The sequence below is a fragment of the Microcebus murinus genome, chromosome 19, assembly GCF_040939455.1.
Source record: "Microcebus murinus isolate Inina chromosome 19, M.murinus_Inina_mat1.0, whole genome shotgun sequence".
Lineage (NCBI taxonomy): Eukaryota > Metazoa > Chordata > Mammalia > Primates > Cheirogaleidae > Microcebus > Microcebus murinus.
In genome coordinates this window covers 52607322-52626530 of record NC_134122.1, presented here as the reverse complement: position 1 = coordinate 52626530, position 19209 = coordinate 52607322, and the positions used below count along the sequence as shown (strand labels likewise).

The following is a 19209-nucleotide window of genomic DNA, read 5'->3' as shown; positions in this document are numbered from 1 at the left end:
AGACTGTCAGATTCTTAAGGGCAGGAAATATTGTAGTATGCTTAGCATAAAGCCTATAAATTTTAAAATTCTCAATAAATATTAAATGAATCCTTCTGAACTTCCATAGGACTTAATCTAGGTATTTCTCATTTATTGATTTCCACTTTGTATAGTTCTTAACTATTTAATTATTTTTTCTAATAAAATAAGCATTTTGAGTTCTAGTTCTACATGTGCTTTATATCTTTGTATCCACCACTGTGCATAGTATAGTACTATACATATAAAAAGTGCTAAAGTGTTTAACATAAAGAAACCTTTACTTTTTGGCTATCCCTACTTCTAGACTAGAGTCTAAAGTATGCTAAAATCATGAAAAAGAGCATCACTACCTTAAAGTAAACATAATATCACTATATTAAAAACAAGTCAAAATATCTCCCCCCAAATTATTTTGAATATGAAGGACAACATATGTTCTAAGCTGGCATTGTTTAAAGCTACTAATGATACTAAATCACCACAGCAATAATCTTTTACCAAAGTGTTTACCTAGAAATCAGACAACTATTTTTATGTTTTTAATAAAAAAGGGTAAATTATATTCTTTCCTGAAATACAATTAGAGGAAAACATTCTATCTCTTTCTCTTTCTCATACAAACTCACACACACCATGGTTTTCTATAAAGACTGAAATTGGATTCATGGTAAACTGTAAACCAGTACCTCATCTTAATGTGTAATCATATACTATTTTAAAACATGTATTTTATATCTAGGCCTAAGAATTGCCACCAGAACTTTAAGGCTGAATATGGAGGTAAAGCACAGAAGCAGAGACCAAAAGAAATCATCTTAAGGGTAGATAACTGATTTAATAGCTTTTAAGGTTCAGTTAATGAATCCCAGAGGTCTTTAATACAATACCAAAGAGGTAAGAGATAGACGGTCCTTTCTCTCTAGATTGCCTAAATATATTGTTAGATCATATATAACATATGACAAAATATATTATATACACAATTATATACAATATAATGTATTGCCCTAAATTGAGAAGGACTGCATATGATAACTCTCTGAAATATGAGATCTTCAAGTAGGTTTATACTGAATATGTGGGTGGAAGTTTTAAAACAAGAATTGAGGGAGGAAATTTCAAGAATGCCATAATTTCTCAGAAGAAGGTAGGCCTGATTTTAGTAATAGGATTAAAAATCTTTACAATGTATGTTTTAAATTTCTGTCTCCTACCTATTCTCACACATGATTAACCTTGTCCAGGTATAGATAAAACTATGCTGCCGAGCCTCAGATTTCTGGGATTGCTTATGACAGAACGTGGAAGAAGCTGGGTGAGAAAACAATGTTAAAATCAACAGATGAATGACAGAAGCTAGGAACCATGAAAAATTAATTAAATATTTTGGAATATCTTAGTATGATTTTATATGAGGTTAAAACCAAGTCTAGAACTCAGCCTGCCAATACTCTCAGACTACCTTCTACTCTTATATGCTAGAATACAGGAAAGGAAAACAGTATTAGGAACACCAGTCAGGCTACAGATACTACCTCTATTCCTTTATATTCCAGAGCTTTAATTCCTTGATTTACTCTTTCCTCAGTATACCAGAGTCAGACAACTTAAAAAAAACAAGTTGAATACATTCCCATTTGCCAGGCAAGTGGCGATTTCTGTTTTTATGAACTCAGACTAAATGAACAGAGTGTAGAACTGTAACTTAATAAAACTCAAAACTTACCTAGCATATATTTCATAGATGACAACATGTTTATCAAATATAAAGAGCAAATAGCTCACTGACTTATATGGGAGAAATAAATACAACTGCAATTATTATTACCTTTAATACAGTCAAGTTAACCATTATTTGACTTGACTGAAAAGAAAAAGATGAACTGAACGGAGTAGGAAGTTGCTATAAGCTTGGGGAGACAGTCTGGATCTGGTCCACTAGGATCAAGGGAAGACATCAGGGAGAGAAATGAGAAAATCCAAGCTGCTGAACTCCATTTGCCCCTCACCCAGCTTGTTACCTAGAGAATGAGGCTGGGCCTAATATGGGCTAATAATAGACAGTCCAGGATTGGACATATGGGGCTGAGGGAAAAGATAAGAGTAGAAGAAGAAGTATTTTCCGCAGCTAAAAGGGATCTTGGTATTTGTTTTACTGCTTTCTTAATACCTCATATGGGAGTGCCTTACCCAAGAAACCACTTAGAAAGTGGTCTCAATTTCTTATAAAATTAACTCAAACTCTTCTTTATCTGTCCTAAAGAATGCTATGCATAACCATTTATCACCACACTTCCCTATTCTCCTAAAGACTGAGAACCCTAAAAAGTCACTCTTATTAATCGGAGAGTAATCTATTCATTCTTACTAATAGGAGAGTGCTGTGATAAATAATGGTTAAAATCACTGAACTAAATATTCTCTAAGGTACTTTTCTCCTTTAAAAGTCTATGATTCCACATGTAGATAAGCCCAAATGCCTACATCCTTACAGAAGCAGAATGTGTTGAAGAAATATTCTGTTCTGCCTGATTGCCTCCTCTCATTTTCCAAGAGGAAAGGAAGTGCCTGGTATTACATACACTCCTTCTCCTCTGTCAAAGCTACTCTTACACACAGAGGATTGACTGAATAGTGTGACTTAAAATGAAAGCATCTTGATCTGAACATATTCACGCACTGCCAAAATCCCAGCATTCATTTGAATTTTGAATTAACACACAAAACATGCTGAGGAAAAATTAAGGGTGGAAGAGTGATTATGTGTACTGTTTTAAGTAAAAGAACTATGGTTTTAATAGGCCTGAGTGGGTAGGTAAAAGTAGAAGGAGAACATCAGAACGTAATTTTAAAGACAATGGGCAGGGATGGTAAAGTTCTGACAAATCAGAGGACTGGGCTCTTGAGGGCAGATCGGAGATGCAGACTCCAAAGGAAACTTGATTTCTGTAATTTTGCTTAACACTAGCATTCTTCCCTCCTATACCTACAGTTCTAGCTGCAATTCAAATTTCAGGTCTTCAACATAATCTTTTCTACAGCAGTGAGATAGAAAACAAACAAACAAACTAACCAGAAGCATGTGTATTATGAATTACTGCCTACTTACTACAGAGGGCTGTCACATATTATGAACATCATACACAGTATAACTAGATTTGCCACAGAGAACAATCAAGATTTGATTTGTCCCTTAGGGATCCAAATGCTTAACAGAAAGGGAGCTACAGAAGAACTTGAGTTTTATAAGTTTTAAATATCTTGGATGCTGAACTCAAGCATGGTAAACAATTGAATACCACTGTTCAAAATGCCATTCCATTAGAACTCTGAGGATAAGATAAATGAATGATAACTCTGGGAGGGGTGATCACAGTTAAAAACTACAAAGAGAAACAGGTTTATGCCATAAAATATAAATTAATATAAAATATTTTCCAAATGTGAGCTTACTGCTGGCCTTCACCTGACTGACAAAAATCATTTTCCAACGGTTATTCATTTCACAACGGTAATTGTGAAGGAAAGCAGAGTGGTTCATACTGGTGGCGGGTGGAAGGCTTGAGTGATGAAGAAAGCACTTAAGTGAAATGGAATTGACGGACAAGAAAGGAAGCTAAAGGAATACAGAAAGGGAGGGAACCAGCTTACTGAGAATAAGGGAATAATAACCAGTATTCGGCAGCTTTTGTGAACTCAACTCCTTTTTACTTTATAGTAGGAGTTCCTTTGTACTGCTATAAAATTTAGCTGTATGTTCGCTTTGAGCTTATGCTGCATAATGGTGGGTGAAGGATGAGAAAGTATACTCCCGGAGGAAAATTAACAGTGGGAAATGGCTGTGACTCGGGCGCTCAGGCATTACAGCCAGGTGGTGCCAGTGGCAGAGTGCCTCGGAGAGCAAAAACAGGCCAGGGACCTGGGTGAGGTGTGCATTCCCGTAGGGTTTTCTGCCGAGAAGAGCTTATTTATCTGCCATAATACATACTGTTCCTAGTTATATAATCAAAGATTTTTTTTTTTTTTTTTTTGTGGGAGGAAAGGGGATGGAGAAAAGAAGAGTCAGTCAGAAAGAAAAATGAAAATGGTTTTCTAGTGGAAAGAACCAAAATAATTTATTCAAACTTCCTTCCCTTTCTTTTTAATGTAAATGATATCTGTATAGAAATACCATATTGAGTACTTTAATATACTGAATAGAAGATTATAACATGCAATACCACCGTACATGAGGAAGAGTTCTCTTTTAATCACACTTTAGAATTAACCAGAATAATTCTTTGTCTCAAGAATAACAAAAAAGTTTCCATTTAGAATGAAAATGTGCATACACTTTGATATAAATCATTCAAACATATCAAAAATCACTTTTTTGTTCAATAATTTTAAAGCATCCAAAGCAAAAGGTTCTTTTAGTAGAAATTATGCTGACTACTCTTCTGAACATTATAAGTATTCTAACAAAGCATAAAGAGTAAAACATTTACAGAATTTCGACTGGTTTTAAAAATAGTTCTATGAGCAACATTTGCATTTGCATCCATTTTATTCCCCATTTCAACAAAGACTAAAAGTTCAACAGGATAACAAAATGCTTTATGACAAGGATTACTGTGGCATTTAATGTGGAATAGAGGGAATGTATATGCCAGACAGTAATACAAAGAAGATGAATGATACACATTTAATAGGAACTTCTAAATTATTAAATTTGTAGAATTAATTCAGAAGAGAAAATGATAATGTAGTCAATTTATAGTGCACATACCACATGTTAGCTAAAATCATTTTTCACATTAGAAGAAAAATTCTGTCAGCATTAAAAATCGATTTGTACTCTATTATTGTGTTACAATAAAAGCTATTGAAGAATTTAATAAAAAAGTCACTTTTGCTGATTATATAGCCAGAGGTTTATTTGTAACCAACATGGAAATTTAACAGTAAAGTGCTGAAAAGAAAAGGGTAAAGTAAAATAGAAATCACCATGAAAAATAAAAATAAGCAATTATTTACATATATAGCAACAGTAATTAAATAAACATTCCAGTCTTTAGTATTCTTGCAAAGAATGGAAATCAGAGATTCTTCGATGGCCAAAGCATTTTTCAAGTATATTTTTACTTTATTATGTTTAATAATGATAAAGCCTTCATTATATTTAAGATAAGAAAGAAGCATATTTTGGCCCACAGGTAAATTTTCAAGTGTGATTATTTCTAAAACTGACTGCATTACTAGTCAAATTCTTCAAATCAATTCACTGATCTCTTTTACTGAAGGATGCATTGATTTGAAAATCAAAGACTTACGTCATCCAAAAAATCAATCAGTGAAGATGAGGAAGAAGAAAAGGAATCCTATTTAACGAATACAGCAATAAAAAAATAGAAAATATGGATGAAGCAATTTAATAAGAACAAATAATAAATCAAAATTTTTATAAAACAATCAAAAGGCAAATGACATTAATTCAAATAAATAAATGAGAAAAGCAGTCACTGTCATTATTCTCAAGAAACTCAGAGATTCATTAATCACTTTTTAAAGAGTGATTCTTTTTCATTTTCCTAAAGGAATTTAATGTGATTCATATACTGTGCCTAAAATGAGATAGATATAATGAAGCTCATGACAAATCATTAATAACTGAATTAAATATAAGCACTTGAGAAGCTAACAACTAAACGTAAGCACCAGAATCCCTACTTCTAAGTCTTCTCCCACTAGAATGTAAGTTCTCTGAAGGAGGGACTTTTTCTATTTTGGTTGCTACTGTATCTCCAGCACTTAGAATAGTGCCTTGCACATAGATACATGATTATTATTTGTTGAATAAAGATATAACCACAAACTTAATTTTCTGAGACAAAGTATACTTTATGACATGAAATTGATTTTTTTCAGGAAAGAATTTAAATAGTGACCAATGACCAGTATTTCATTATTATAGAATCTGCCTAACATAGTCTATATAATATTTTTAACAAAAAGCATTCCTTCTTGTACACGTTCCCAAAAAATGAATTGATTTGGACTGAAGACCAGCAAAAATACCCTATTGTGAGCTCTAGCATTTACTCTTGTTTTTTTTTATTGTGGCTCTATACTTTGGAGAAGAAGAAAAGTATCAAAATTATTTCAAAAGTTGGGATTGTTCTGCTCTTATTGTTTCTTAGGGAAGATGAAATTGCTGTTAAATCTTACAGTGATTCATGTTTAGACCTTTGTTAGATACTTTGTTAAATACAAATGTATAGTCTCCATAAGAATGCAGAACATATTCCTTTCCTAATATGTTTTTGTTTATGTAATATTCTAGGTCCTCTCATGTGGGATGCAATAAAACTTTTATTTTAATAGAACTTTAAATCACAAAGTGAATTTTAAATTGACCACAAAAGATATTTGAAGGGGTTAATACTTACTTCAAATTGATCCAGAGCATCGGTAGGCGTATTCAAAAATGCCAAGAAAGAATGCTGTGAGTCTTGGTGCTCTATACCTAGAAGACAGCAGCAACTTTTTTTTAAACTACAACAATTAAAACTAATTTTCATGGATAGCCTTTCCTGTCTGAATCCATTAAAAGATGTTCACAAACTACTGTATTTAAAAGCTGATCACTATTATTAATTTTAAATATTTAAAAAACTAAAATATATTAGTGTTTCCTAGAATATCACTTAATAGTTCAATTATATCATTTTGCATGAAATACTTGCTTCTAGAGGTACTTGAGTTACTGAGTTTCTTTCTTTTCCCATATAGTACATCATTAAAAAAACATTAAATCTTTTAGTACATTTGAGAGAATTTAAAAAATAGAACATAAAAAATCTTGTTTATTTTTCCAAGCTAATTTAATACCAAACAAGGTTTCTGTTTTGAAATACTCTTATCAGCATAAAGTATGCACTGACTAATGTAAAATAATCTTTTATAAGAAAATAATGCAGTGATAAAAAATGTACTTAATTATAAAAACACTTTGTCAATCTGATTTCAGGAATTGTTTTATTGGCAAGATGAAGAATCTAAGTCCCAGCTTTCTCGGATGAATTTATAAAAATTTGTACATATCTCTGGGCTACAGTATTAACTTTAAGTGCATAATTTTCAAGATAATTCTTAAAATGTACAAATGATGATAAATACTAGGGAGGAAAAAGCAGAAAACAACCAATCAACATTTTTTACTTCTATATCCTTAGGAATTGACATCAACTGATTTTGTGTGCTTTTCCTATTATTCGCTCATAATATAACATAGTTATGAGATAAGGCAGTATGTTCAGAAATTCATTCAGTCAACAAACACTTATTGAGAGCCTACTATGTGCCAGATACTGTTCTAAACACTGGGGAGATAATAGTAAGTAAACAAAGCATTAAAAATAATCCTTGCCCACATAATATAAATACAACATCCTATTACTTAAGTAATAGCATATAGTAAAATTTTATTCTCCAATATTCAAAATCTTAATAAAAAAGCTATGTTTAACACGCCTTCATAAAGCAATTGGATAAACTTAAGTCTCTTTTTTTCAAGTTTAGGTTTATTCCAAAAATATGCAATCAAGGTCACCTGCTGTGCAAGTCATACTCTACAATTCCTATTAAATTGCCTTTAGGGCCACAAGTTGTCTTATGTACTCTTTTTCTTCTCCTCACTAAATAATGTATCTCCCATTTACTCTTTATGAATTAAAACCTAGCTTGATTTTCATTTTAGCAAGATGGCTTGTGCTCCTAATCTGAGTTCCCATTCATTTTTTCTGGTTTCCTTCCTTTTCTTGCTCATTAAGAAATTCAATCCACTAAAATTTATTGAACACCAACTTTTTTCAGGTTAACTCCTTTATGTGATTTCTCTCTGTCATTCACAATTTTACAAGCAGATGCACAGCAGGGCTGAGAAATGACAGGGAAGCATTTAAGCATAATAATGTAAAGCCCACTAACTAGTTCAGTATCAGTGATAGCATTTGTCAGAAAAATGAATTGTGAATAACTGCATATAAGATACCCCTTTTTAGAAAAATAACATTCTAAATTTATTTTTATTAAATCTTCATACTTTTTTTTTTTTTTTTTTGAGACAGAGTCTCGCTTTGTTGCCCAGGCTAGAGTGAGTGCCGTGGCGTCAGCCTAGCTCACAGCAACCTCAAACTCCTGGGCTCGAGCGATCCTTCTGCCTCAGCCTCCCTGGTAGCTGGGACTACAGGCATGTGCCACCATGCCCGGCTAATTTTTTATATATATATCAGTTGGCCAATTGATTTCTTTCTATTTATAGTAGAGATGGGGTCTCGCTCTTGCTCAGGCTGGTTTTGAACTCCTGACCTTGAGCAATCCGCCCGCCTCGGCCTCCCAAGAGCTAGGATTACAGGCGTGAGCCACCGCGCCCGGCCTAATCTTCATACTTTTAATGTCCACATTATGGAAAGAAAGTTTAAGTTCATATAATAGAGCTATCAAGCACTCTGAGTTAGTGTTCACATGAGTGGAAAAATGCTCAAGTAAAGTTTTTAAGAAAATGGTAATAAATCCTAAGAAATCCAATAGGGTGAGAAATTTAAGTATCAAACAGGAAGAAGACACTGAAATGTCAAAATAATTCTTCCTTACCAAATTGCTCTATTAACAGTGAGTTAGATTAATCTTTAGTTATTTCATACAGTTTCCTCAACTACCCTGGGAGTGAATCCCCTCCAAGATTTTGTATGTTCTATGCACATAAAAAGTGCTAAACCAAACAAACAAACAAAAAAAAACCTGCTCAAGTACCCTTACCAAATTCTGAATGTTAGCATATTAACATGTTAACATATGTTGCCAATGTCAGAGGGATTGCCTCATACTATAACATTTGAGAATATTATAAAATATATTATAAAATAAGAAAAATTTTTCCAGGTACAAAAATGTCATTCATGGACTACCACTGAAAATCTAGTCAAATTTATGACGAAGTGACTTTTCTATTACTATAAAATCATTAAACAATGTATATCAAGTAAAACAACATGACTCAAAAACCAGTCAACCAAATATGTGTGTATGTGAATGCATCATACACACACATTCATACATGAGTGCCAGAATTGGTATGTGTATAATTCTCCCACCTACACAATAAGGTGATTCTCAAGTAATAAGATGTGTTCACAACAGAACAATAAGTCCTGGTTGATGCAAACACACATTCCCATACCCTTTTCAGATCTAAGCTCTTCAGTGTCCTTTATCAGTTGTTCGATTTCTGATAGTAGTTCCAAGTTCTTCTTCTCTGAATCTTTTAGTTTACTTAAGTAAGAAGAAAAAAGAAAAAAATGTCATTAATTTTTACTGCTGGCTAGTGAGCCATCTTGTATGTAGCTGGACTTCATTTGGTTAAAACATCAGTCATACTAAATTAGGGGACTACAAACAACTGCAGGAAGGACAGATACGGCCTGCTGCCTACTTGTATGTAAACATAGTTTTACTAGAACACAGCCAGGCTCATTCAGTTATGAGTACTGACTATAGCTGCTTCTGTACTATAATAACAAAGTTGAGTAGTGGTGATGGAGGCTGTAATGGCCCTCAAAGCCTAAAATATTTACTATCTGGCCCTTTATAGCAAAAGTGTGCTGACCCTGAGCTAAATTATTACATTAAAAAATGCTATAAAGTTAGAGGTTAGTTTTAGATTTCTATTAGACTTCGTTCCTAGGCAACCATGAAAGTGGAGCATATACATGAGTAAGTTTATAATTTTTCAACTTGACTCGTATCCCTGATTTATATACAAATGTGTAAACTCATATGTCCTGGGCGTAAGGAGAAAAGATCATACTTATTCCAAATTACAACACAGAGAATGATATTCAGTAGCTCTTCATGCTGAGATGAATTTGTATGCTCCAGAAAAAGTTCTGTCCCTTTTCAATGCTACACAAGCACATTTAAGTAAAGTGTATTTAATCTGTCTTCATTATTTATAACAAAAGTTTATAAACAAAAAATTTACATGTAACTTCTATCCAAGTAATTTTTGACAAAATGTAGAGATTACCCTAATAGGACATTTATTATTCAATCTTACCATTCTGTTATGATGTTAGATGCTTTAACTTTATTAAGCTCTTCTTGGATGGCCTGTTTGGCTCTTATTTCTGCATCTAAAGCTGACTGCAACTCCAGTCTAGCTGACATATCCAGTTTTGCAAAGCGACGCATTTTCCAGGGCATATCCTATGAAATAATATGACTGTGTTTTTAGCTCCATCCTATTTTAACATTTAAAGTTAGTAACCCAAATGAATTTGGAAGCTACGTATAAGCACTATCTTTTTCTAATTATAGAATAAAATAAAAACATTACTTGTGAAAATGTATTATTTTTCATTAAACTCAGAAATAATTATAAATACAGACAAATGAGGTTTTTATTAGTTATTTCCAATAATGGCTATCCACATAAATTAAATTAGTTAAGCAGCTCTGTGTTATGTTTTCCTAAACTGAAAAAGACCTACCTGATTTCTCATGAAAAACTATATAGTGGGCTACAACCTAGACAAACTGATATAAGTAATCGTATTTATTATAATGTTTTTGGAGCCTTCTTTTTTTCTAATATGACAAGCCTCCATGCAAAATGATAGAGCTTACTGTTGCTCGTGTACCCAAGCTGGAATTTCTTAATGCTTCCAATTCTTCAGTCATTTTAGAAGCTAAGGCCTGAAGATACCCTCGTGCATCCTTTTCATCACTGACCCTAGAATGTACACAAAAGTAAAACAGAAAAACTTCAGTGTGATATGTATTATTTTAAAGCTTCATACAGAAATAAGTGATATAAATTTAAAGACAGTCTTAAATAATTTATTCCAAAGGGTCTACCATAGTCCTATTACCTATCAACAGCTGAGAAGTTTACTGAACTGTTCAATTATATATAAATTAGAGCTGGTGATGTGTAGGAAAGTCTTAGTTACTCATAAAACTTCACCCTTAAGCCACAGAATTAACTCTTTAAATCTAACATTTAATACATATGTGGCTGGCTGGGCATGGTGGCCCACTCAAGGTTAGGCGTTCGAGACCAGCCTGAACAAGAGTAAGACCCTGTCTCTACTAAAAATAGAAAGAAATTATCTGGACAACTAAATACACACACACACACACACACACACACACACACACACACACACACACACACACAAATTAGCTGGGCATGGTGGGGCATGCCTATAGTCCCAGCTACTTGGGAGGCTGAGGCAGGAGGATCACTTGAGCCCAGGAGTTTGAGGTTGCTGTGAGCCAGGCTGATGCCAAGGCACTCTAGCCTGGGCAACGGAGCAAGACTCTGCCTCAAAAAGACAAATAAACAAAAAACACACATGCGTACATGTGTGAGGCTCTCTAAAGAATACTATGATTTCTCATTAATTGGATTTTGCCATTTCATCTTATAAAACACAACACACCCTTTTTAAAACTGAAATATATCAAATTTAGAATGTTTAAGTTTGAAGTAGGATATTCTGCAAATATTAGGGATGTATTGTAATTAAGCTCTTCTGTTTTTGAAAATGATCAATAAAATAATAAGAGAAAAGTTTAGAGTCTACTGAAACCCAATTTCTACTTACTATCTTAAGGCTATGGAACTGATAAAATTATTATGATTTTAGATAGAAAAGTTTTTCAATTATATTCAATAAGATAAATTCTACATTTTGGAATTTCTCAAGAAAAAGTTTGCATTTGTTATATCGCCTCCAAAATAACAGGGAATGGTGGTAGTGGTGGGGGGCCCAGCACATAAAAATCTATAAAAGTCCTATCTCTGGAAGAATAAAAACCATTGGTATACAGAAAGCCATGTTGTGCAGAGAAAAAAAAAATGGAGTTAAAATTTGTGATGCTCTGAAGTGTAGACATTTTGTTTTTGTATACGATGGTTGTTTTCACAGACAGAATTCAGGTCACTGAAGCTATGAGGAAAGTATATCTCAGGTAAATCAGTATGTATCCATGATGAATATAGCAGACATGTTTAAATCTTAACCCTTGATTTAGCATCTTACAGAATTTAAACTTCTTGAATAATCAAATTCATATCTATTTATCTATCTCTCTTAAAGAGGCCCTTTAAAAGGGGTTTGGAACTGTATGTTCTCATGAAGGAGGTTTTTGTAGAACATAAGCAAAAGAATCTAAAAAGAGATGCAATAAAACCATTGTAAAAAGTTACCCACTCTAGTGACATTTACATATTTTAGGCTCTACGTACATGTACATATTTTTATTACCTTTTAAAGAAAAATGGCTTTAGAAATTATTTTAAGAAAATTTGTGCAGTGAGAGGCTTTTTCCTTCTAAAATTCTTTGAACTTTGCAATCTTTTCATGTAATCATCTGATCTACAGTGTAAAGAATACATGGGGATGGGGAAGATTACCTTCTTTAGGGTACAAAGATACTGTATTACCATGTAATGAAGAAAACTGTATTATCATTTGAGTGGCCAGGCTAATCGACCTCAACTAGTGCTGGTTTAAGCTTCGGAAATGTAGACTTGATGATGCTGATGTAAAATAAACATTAATGAACCAATAACTGTACTGTACAGAACAGAACAAGATCTCTACAGTCTGGGCCTTTCCCTCTATATGCACCGAATAGGCACAGTCATAAGCACAAGAGCTCTATAGTTAAGCCAATATCAAAATACTTGAGTCATATGAGTAAAATTATTTAAAAATACAATGTTTACTCATTTTTAATTTTATTTAAGAAGGAGGCTATTAATCTGGCATAAGTAAGAAAAACGGAAAATTACTTGAACCAAAATATGAGCAAAGGAAACTAAAATTCCCAGCAAATTTATATATACAGATATAGATATAGATATGAAGAAACTACAAGTTGAGTATCCTTTATTCAAAATGCTTGGGTTCCAGAAGTGTTTCAGATTACACATTTTGTTGGATTTTGGAATATTTCCATATACATAATGAGATATCTTGGGGATAGGATCCAAGAACAAACATGAAATTCATTTACGTTTCATATGTACCTTATACACATAGCTTGAAAATAATTTTATACAATACTTTTACTAATTTTGTGCACGAAATAAAGTTTTGACTGCAAACTGTCACATGAGGTCAGGTGTGGCATTTTCCACTTGTGGTATCATGTCAGCACTTAAAAAGTTTCAGATTTTGAAACATTTCAGAGTTTTGTATTAGGGATGCTCAATCTTTAGACGTTCTAATATAAATTAAACACCTCTCATGTGCCAAAAAGGATAAAAAGTTGAGCTACCTATTTTCATTTAGAAATAAAAAAGTCTACTTCCTCTGTGTATTATAAAGATGCTCAAATTTTTACATGCATCAGCATCATTTAATGAATGAATTAATATGAAGGCTACTAACATGAATACTACAAATTAAATCCCAAGAGCTTGAGGAACAGCTGATAAAACTAAATTGTAACCATTTAAGGTTCTTAAAATGCCATGTGTGAACTAATCTGTTATAATCATGAGAGAGGGTGACAGTACAGTATCTTCACCTTCTAAATTTTTTGCAGGCATTTTGTTTCTTAAAATAATCACAAGTATAGCAGTTTTGATCTTAGCTAGTGGAAGAGTTCCGTTAGTTCTTTAAAGACCAAACTCTGACTTAAAACAGAGTAACATTTTCTTTCCTTAGAAAGTATTATCAGATTTCAGTGAAGCTGTATAAAAACTGGTATGGGACATTTGTTGGAGTTAGGAAACAATGGATCACAACAGAAAACACAGAATACACATAACATATCAGTAATATGAAAAAAATAACATGTTAATGGCCTCTTGGAATTCACACCAACTTGGGCATATGTCTATAATCATTCACAAAAACATTTAAAAAAGCACTCACCACTGAATTATTTCTGTGATTTGGGCTTCCCAATGTGCAACGGATTCTTTCTTGTCTGCTAGATCTTTTACCTCTTCTTCTAACTGCTGGTTTTGTAAACTTAAGTTCTCATACAAAGTGGTAAGCTGAAAGGCAATTTTAAGATGTGTGACTTTTAGGACCAGGAATTCAAGACGCTCGGATAACCAGATAGCTTACCATATTCTACTCAAAAACACTTGTCTTTTTATTATCACATACACTTCTGGTCAATGAATTTGGAAATATCAAGTACTCTGAATTTTCCTGCTACCTTTTCTGTGAACATTCTCTATGCCTAAGGAATGGCCTAGTCTGCTGATAACATCATCTCATTTGTTGTCTAAAAATGTCTTTATGTCATTTCCTTTTTTTAAAAAAACTTGCAATTTCAAATATATATAAAATGGATAATATAAGTGAATTCCCATGAGCTCACCACTCAACTTCAGCAATGATCACCTGCATGCCAATCTTGTTTCATTTGTTCTTTCTCTTGCTCTCTTATCCCTTCCTGTATTATCACATAGGTAGTAACTGTTCAAATTTCCAGTTATTTCAACAAATCAAAAAACTTAATTTGTTAAAATGAGTAATGATTCCAATCAGTAAACACAACGTAATGGTTTGATATGTTTTTTAAGTCTATTATATAGGTGCTCCTCCAACATTTTTATTTTTCTTGTAATTTATTTGTTGAAAAAAGTAGGTTGTCCTGCAGTTTCTACATTCTGAATTTTTGCCTTCATTTTTGAAAGATACTTTTGCTGTATACATAGCATTCTAAATTGGCAGTTATTTTACTTTCCACTTTGAGATGCCATTCCTTTTTCTTCTGAATTTCATTTCTTTTTTTTTTTTTCTTTCTGATGGGAATTCAGCTTTCAGTCTAACTTTTACTCCTTTGAATATAATGTCTTTCTTCTCTGGCTGCTTTTAGGATTCTATGTTGGTTGTTGGTTTGGGGGGCATTTTTCCAGGATTTGTCTAAGTGGGGTATGATTTCTATTTATCACCTTTAGAATTTGTGCTATTTTTTGAATTTGTGGTTAAATGTTTCTCATAGGTTTGGGAAAATTATGGGCTATTAACTCTTCAAATATTACTTCTGCCACAGTCTCTCTTTTCTCTCCTTCTGGGAAACCAAATATTTGTATGTTATAGCTTTTTACCATGTCCCCTATTTCTCAAATTCTATTTTCTGCATTTGATATTCTTTTAAATTCCTGACCATACTTCAGTCTGGAATTTTTTCTTTTCACATATCCAGTCCCTCCTTTGGCTTTCTCCAATCTGTTGTTTCTATTGAGTATTTTGGTTATTTTATTTTTCATTTCTAGAAATTCTATTTGAGTCTCTTGTGTAGATTCCAGTTATGTGCTGAAATTTCTTCATCATATCTTTTACTTTCTTGAACATACCACAGTATGTTTAAGTATGTCAAATTCCACAGTAATTTTAAAGTTCATTTATAAAAATTCCATACTGGGAACTCCTATGGGTCTGTTTCTACTGACTGCCTGGTTTTCTTTCCATTTTTCCTTTTTTAATTTTGTTTTTGCTGTTATATTTTTCCTTTGTTTTTAGTGATTTGGTTGTGTTTGCTGGCATGTCTGGTAATTTTTTAATGCATGCTACATGTTGAATATAAATGCCTTAGGGATAATTTGAGGCTCCGGACAATATCTTCTTCCAGGGAGCATTTACTTTTACTAGCCAATTAGAATAAAGAGATCAGGGATTAGACTACACAGGGGCTGGATTTCAAACTCTGAGAAGGCTAATCTGTTTTTGATTCACCCTTACTTCTAAAATGTAGCCTTTCAATGGGTCCAACTGAAAACCTGAATTGTTACTAGAATTCTCCAATTTGACAGGCACTGAACTTCAATTTTTATCTCTCTAGCTTTGTGATACTGTAGAATACTGTGCTCAACTTCCAGATTCTCAGCAACTGCTTTCATATCAGCAAATGCCATAGAGAAAAAGTGGCACTGAATGTTGTGCTCATCTCTCTGCATTATTCTTCCTTATATAAATTTAGTTAGTACAGTCATGGCTGCCGGGCTATCACTCCAATGCTTTCCAACAGATGAATACTGTAGAAACTATTCTGATAGTATTAAAAACATTTTTTTAAATCCTGCTTTACAGCTCTTCTTGGTGAGGTGGTGGATATGATGAAAACTAATCTCTCATAGAAGCAAGTTCTTGCTTTAAGCTTTCTTAAATCCATGAAAAAATATTTGTATACTATTTTACCTATTTCATATCTACATTTTTTTGTTTGTTTTTATAAACTGTGTTCATCTACCATTAGTTATTACTGTTCCTTTCTGGTATGTTTGTAGAGATACTGTGCTAGTTTCTTTTTGATTATTCAACTTTGAAGGAGGTGAATTTTTCCGAGAAGAGCTACTTACAGAGGTTTTTAGGGATGAGGGGACTATGATAGTAATTTTATATGTCAACTTGACTGGGCCACAGGGTGCTGAGACATTTGGTCAAACATTATTCTGGGTCTGTCTTTCAGTGTGTCTCTGCATGAGATTAACATTTGCATTGGTAGACTGAATAAAGTAGATTGCCCTTCATTAGGAAGGATAATCAACTGAAGGCCAGAACAGAACAACAAAAAGGATGACTGTACCAGGAGTAAAAGGGAACTCCTCCGGTCTAGCTGCCTTCAGGCTGTGACATAGTTTTTTCCTGCCTTAGGACTTGAACTGAAAGAGCAGCCCTTCTGGGTCTTGAGCTTGCTAGCTTTCAGACTGGAACTACATCATAGACTTTTGGTTTTTAGGCACTTTAGACATACACAGGAAATACACTATCAGCTCTCCTGGGTCTCCAGCTTGCCAACTGTTGATTTTGAGGACTTGTCAGCCTCCATAATCACTTGAGTCGATTCCTTATAATCAATCTCTCAATCAAGCAATCAATCAATCTCTCTCTCTCTCTATTGTTTCTGTTTCTCTGGAAAGCCCTGACTAATGGAGCAGAGGCTGAAACCATGTGCTAAATCAACTTTTCCAGTAAAGAACCAGATAGTAAATATTTTCACCTTTGTGAACCACATATGGTATCTATCATACATTCTTCTTTATTAAAATTGTCATTTAAAATATAAAGATCATTCTTAGTTTGTGGGTCATACAAAAACAGATTTGGAAATATTTTCTATCTATTTGTACATGTCTTTTCACTTTCTTAATATTGTTTTCAAATTTTGATGAAGTCAATTTATCATTATCTTTCTCTCATAGGTTGTGCTTTTAATGTCATATTTAAGAAAATTTAAACCTCAAATCAGAAATTATCACCTAATTATCACCTATTTTTTTTCTATTTATTTTTGGAGTTTAAAAATGTGAGAATCTATTATATAATATATAATTTTCAAAATTAACCTAATAATAGCTTTTTGACTGCCATAATATGCAATTCTGTCGAGAAGGAATTGAGTTCTATTTGAGCTGGTTCCAATAGAACAGTTGGTACAACAATGGCAAATGCATTCAGTGGTTACTCTTCTTGGGGAAAACACCCAATTCAAACCAAACTGGAAAATGAATAAATGGAAAGACACAGTGAAAATATGCAGTGGGGTAGACTGACAGTTAAGCAGAGAAAGAAGCAAAAATTGAATGAAAGTATGAGAAATATACCAGAGGTTCAAATGGAAACAGAGGTCCTAGATCCTCCTACCCAGGAATAAATATTTCCCTGTAATTGTTGGTCATTGAATACTTGTCTAACAGATCAATTTTCTCTGAAAGTGCTACTCATATTCTATATATCTTGCAATTTAGCAAGAAAAGGTATTGTTCTACTTTTTACAAACCACCCTTCAGGCTTCATCAAAGAGGCTTCACTGTGTGTACTAGGCCTAAAAGTCCCTTCTGTTAGGCTTGTTCAGGATGGGAACCCAGAGAGTATGTATAGGACAGAATGCGATTAATGGAAAATTTAGATAGTGATCATAAAGCCTGTGAAACAACAGCCATGGGAGTCTGGAAAGTCCCAAGGTTGTAAATCTAACTCTGACCACAGACAGTTATAGACTCAGTTACTGTTCAGAAAAAAATTCACCCTCCCCAAACTTCCATCCAAACCTCCTATAAAATCCACCAATCTCTCCCCTTCCTGGCATGGATGCTCTTTTCAGCCTCTAGCCATCTGCACCCGATGCTCAAATAAACAGTGTTTTGCCACACCAGAGACTTCTTATGTCTCCCTCTCGGCTCTGGACCTAAGGCCTTCCCCTCATGGATATATTAGATCACAACACAATTTTAATCAAATGAGTACTTTTTTTTTTAAAGTTTTCTCTAAATATATATTTGGATAAACTCAGCAGAAATTTATGGCTGACATTAAATCAAAGGCTGAATATAAAATTTGATAGACATTCAATCTGATTATTTTACAATACAATTTTTCTTAACATGTAATAGCATCTTTTACTAGGTAATCTGCTTATTAACTCTACATGAAGTGGCTTTCTAAAGTTTCATTATATATTTTTTAACTCACAGTAACTCTTACTAGAATCTTTAAAGGATGTTAAATTTTACAGTCATATTAGCAAAACACAGGAAATAGTAATTATATGACCTATTAGGGTTAAGTTCAAATATTATCAGTCCTATTTCAGTTAAACTAAGAGTTACATGATAAAGTTCATACACTATTCAGGGTTTTAAAAATCCATTTATCCTACTATTTAGACACTTTCCACAATGTTTGTATATGTTAAGCTTTGTAAGATTTTACTCAATGAACTAACATTATTCTTTATGAAGTCGTTTTCAACCAAAGTCATTTTTAAAATGCTTTAAATTCTTATGTAGCATCTTTTAACAATGCTGAATAATCATGGAGAAAATAGAAACATAGAGAGCTATATGGAAAACAATGGAAAATTGAAAAAGAATTAAAAATCTCTATTTTATAACAATTTAGTCATTGTCTTTCAGTCTGTTACTAATAATAACATAATTGAACATAATATTTTTACTGGAGGAAAATTCTAAAATTCTAAAAGTCATTATAAAATGCAGTTACTTAGCCCTTCTTTTTAAAATGTAAATAGAATTATTAAAATTTCTGGTTAATATCAGGATTTTTAAAATTGTTAAGAATTGGCACAAGAAATGCAGAACAGTGGCAATTTGAGAAAACTGAGATACTAAGTCGAAAAAAATTCCTTTAAGTATTTGATATTTTATTCATA

At 33.0% G+C, this 19209-nt stretch overlaps 1 protein-coding gene across 16 annotated transcripts in view; it reads right to left on the bottom strand.

The window, feature by feature from the left end:
* Positions 1 to 19209, bottom strand: part of CDC42BPA (CDC42 binding protein kinase alpha) — a 245674-nt gene that overhangs the window by 60414 nt on the left and 166051 nt on the right. For 7 of the 16 annotated variants that reach the window (XM_012751185.3, XM_012751190.3, XM_012751186.3 and 4 more), the window contains exons 17-21: positions 13956 to 14080; positions 10690 to 10795; positions 10121 to 10269; positions 9245 to 9336; positions 6453 to 6529 (exon numbers count right to left, since the gene is read on the bottom strand). In XM_012751185.3, coding sequence (XP_012606639.1) covers positions 6453 to 6529; positions 9245 to 9336; positions 10121 to 10269; positions 10690 to 10795; positions 13956 to 14080 — 549 coding nt within the window. Of the gene's footprint in view, positions 1 to 5336; positions 5385 to 6452; positions 6530 to 9244; positions 9337 to 10120; positions 10270 to 10689; positions 10796 to 13955; positions 14081 to 19209 lie in introns of all 16 variants that reach the window. The other 9 variants (XM_012751184.3, XM_012751187.3, XM_012751188.3 and 6 more) reach the window with 2 other exon arrangements.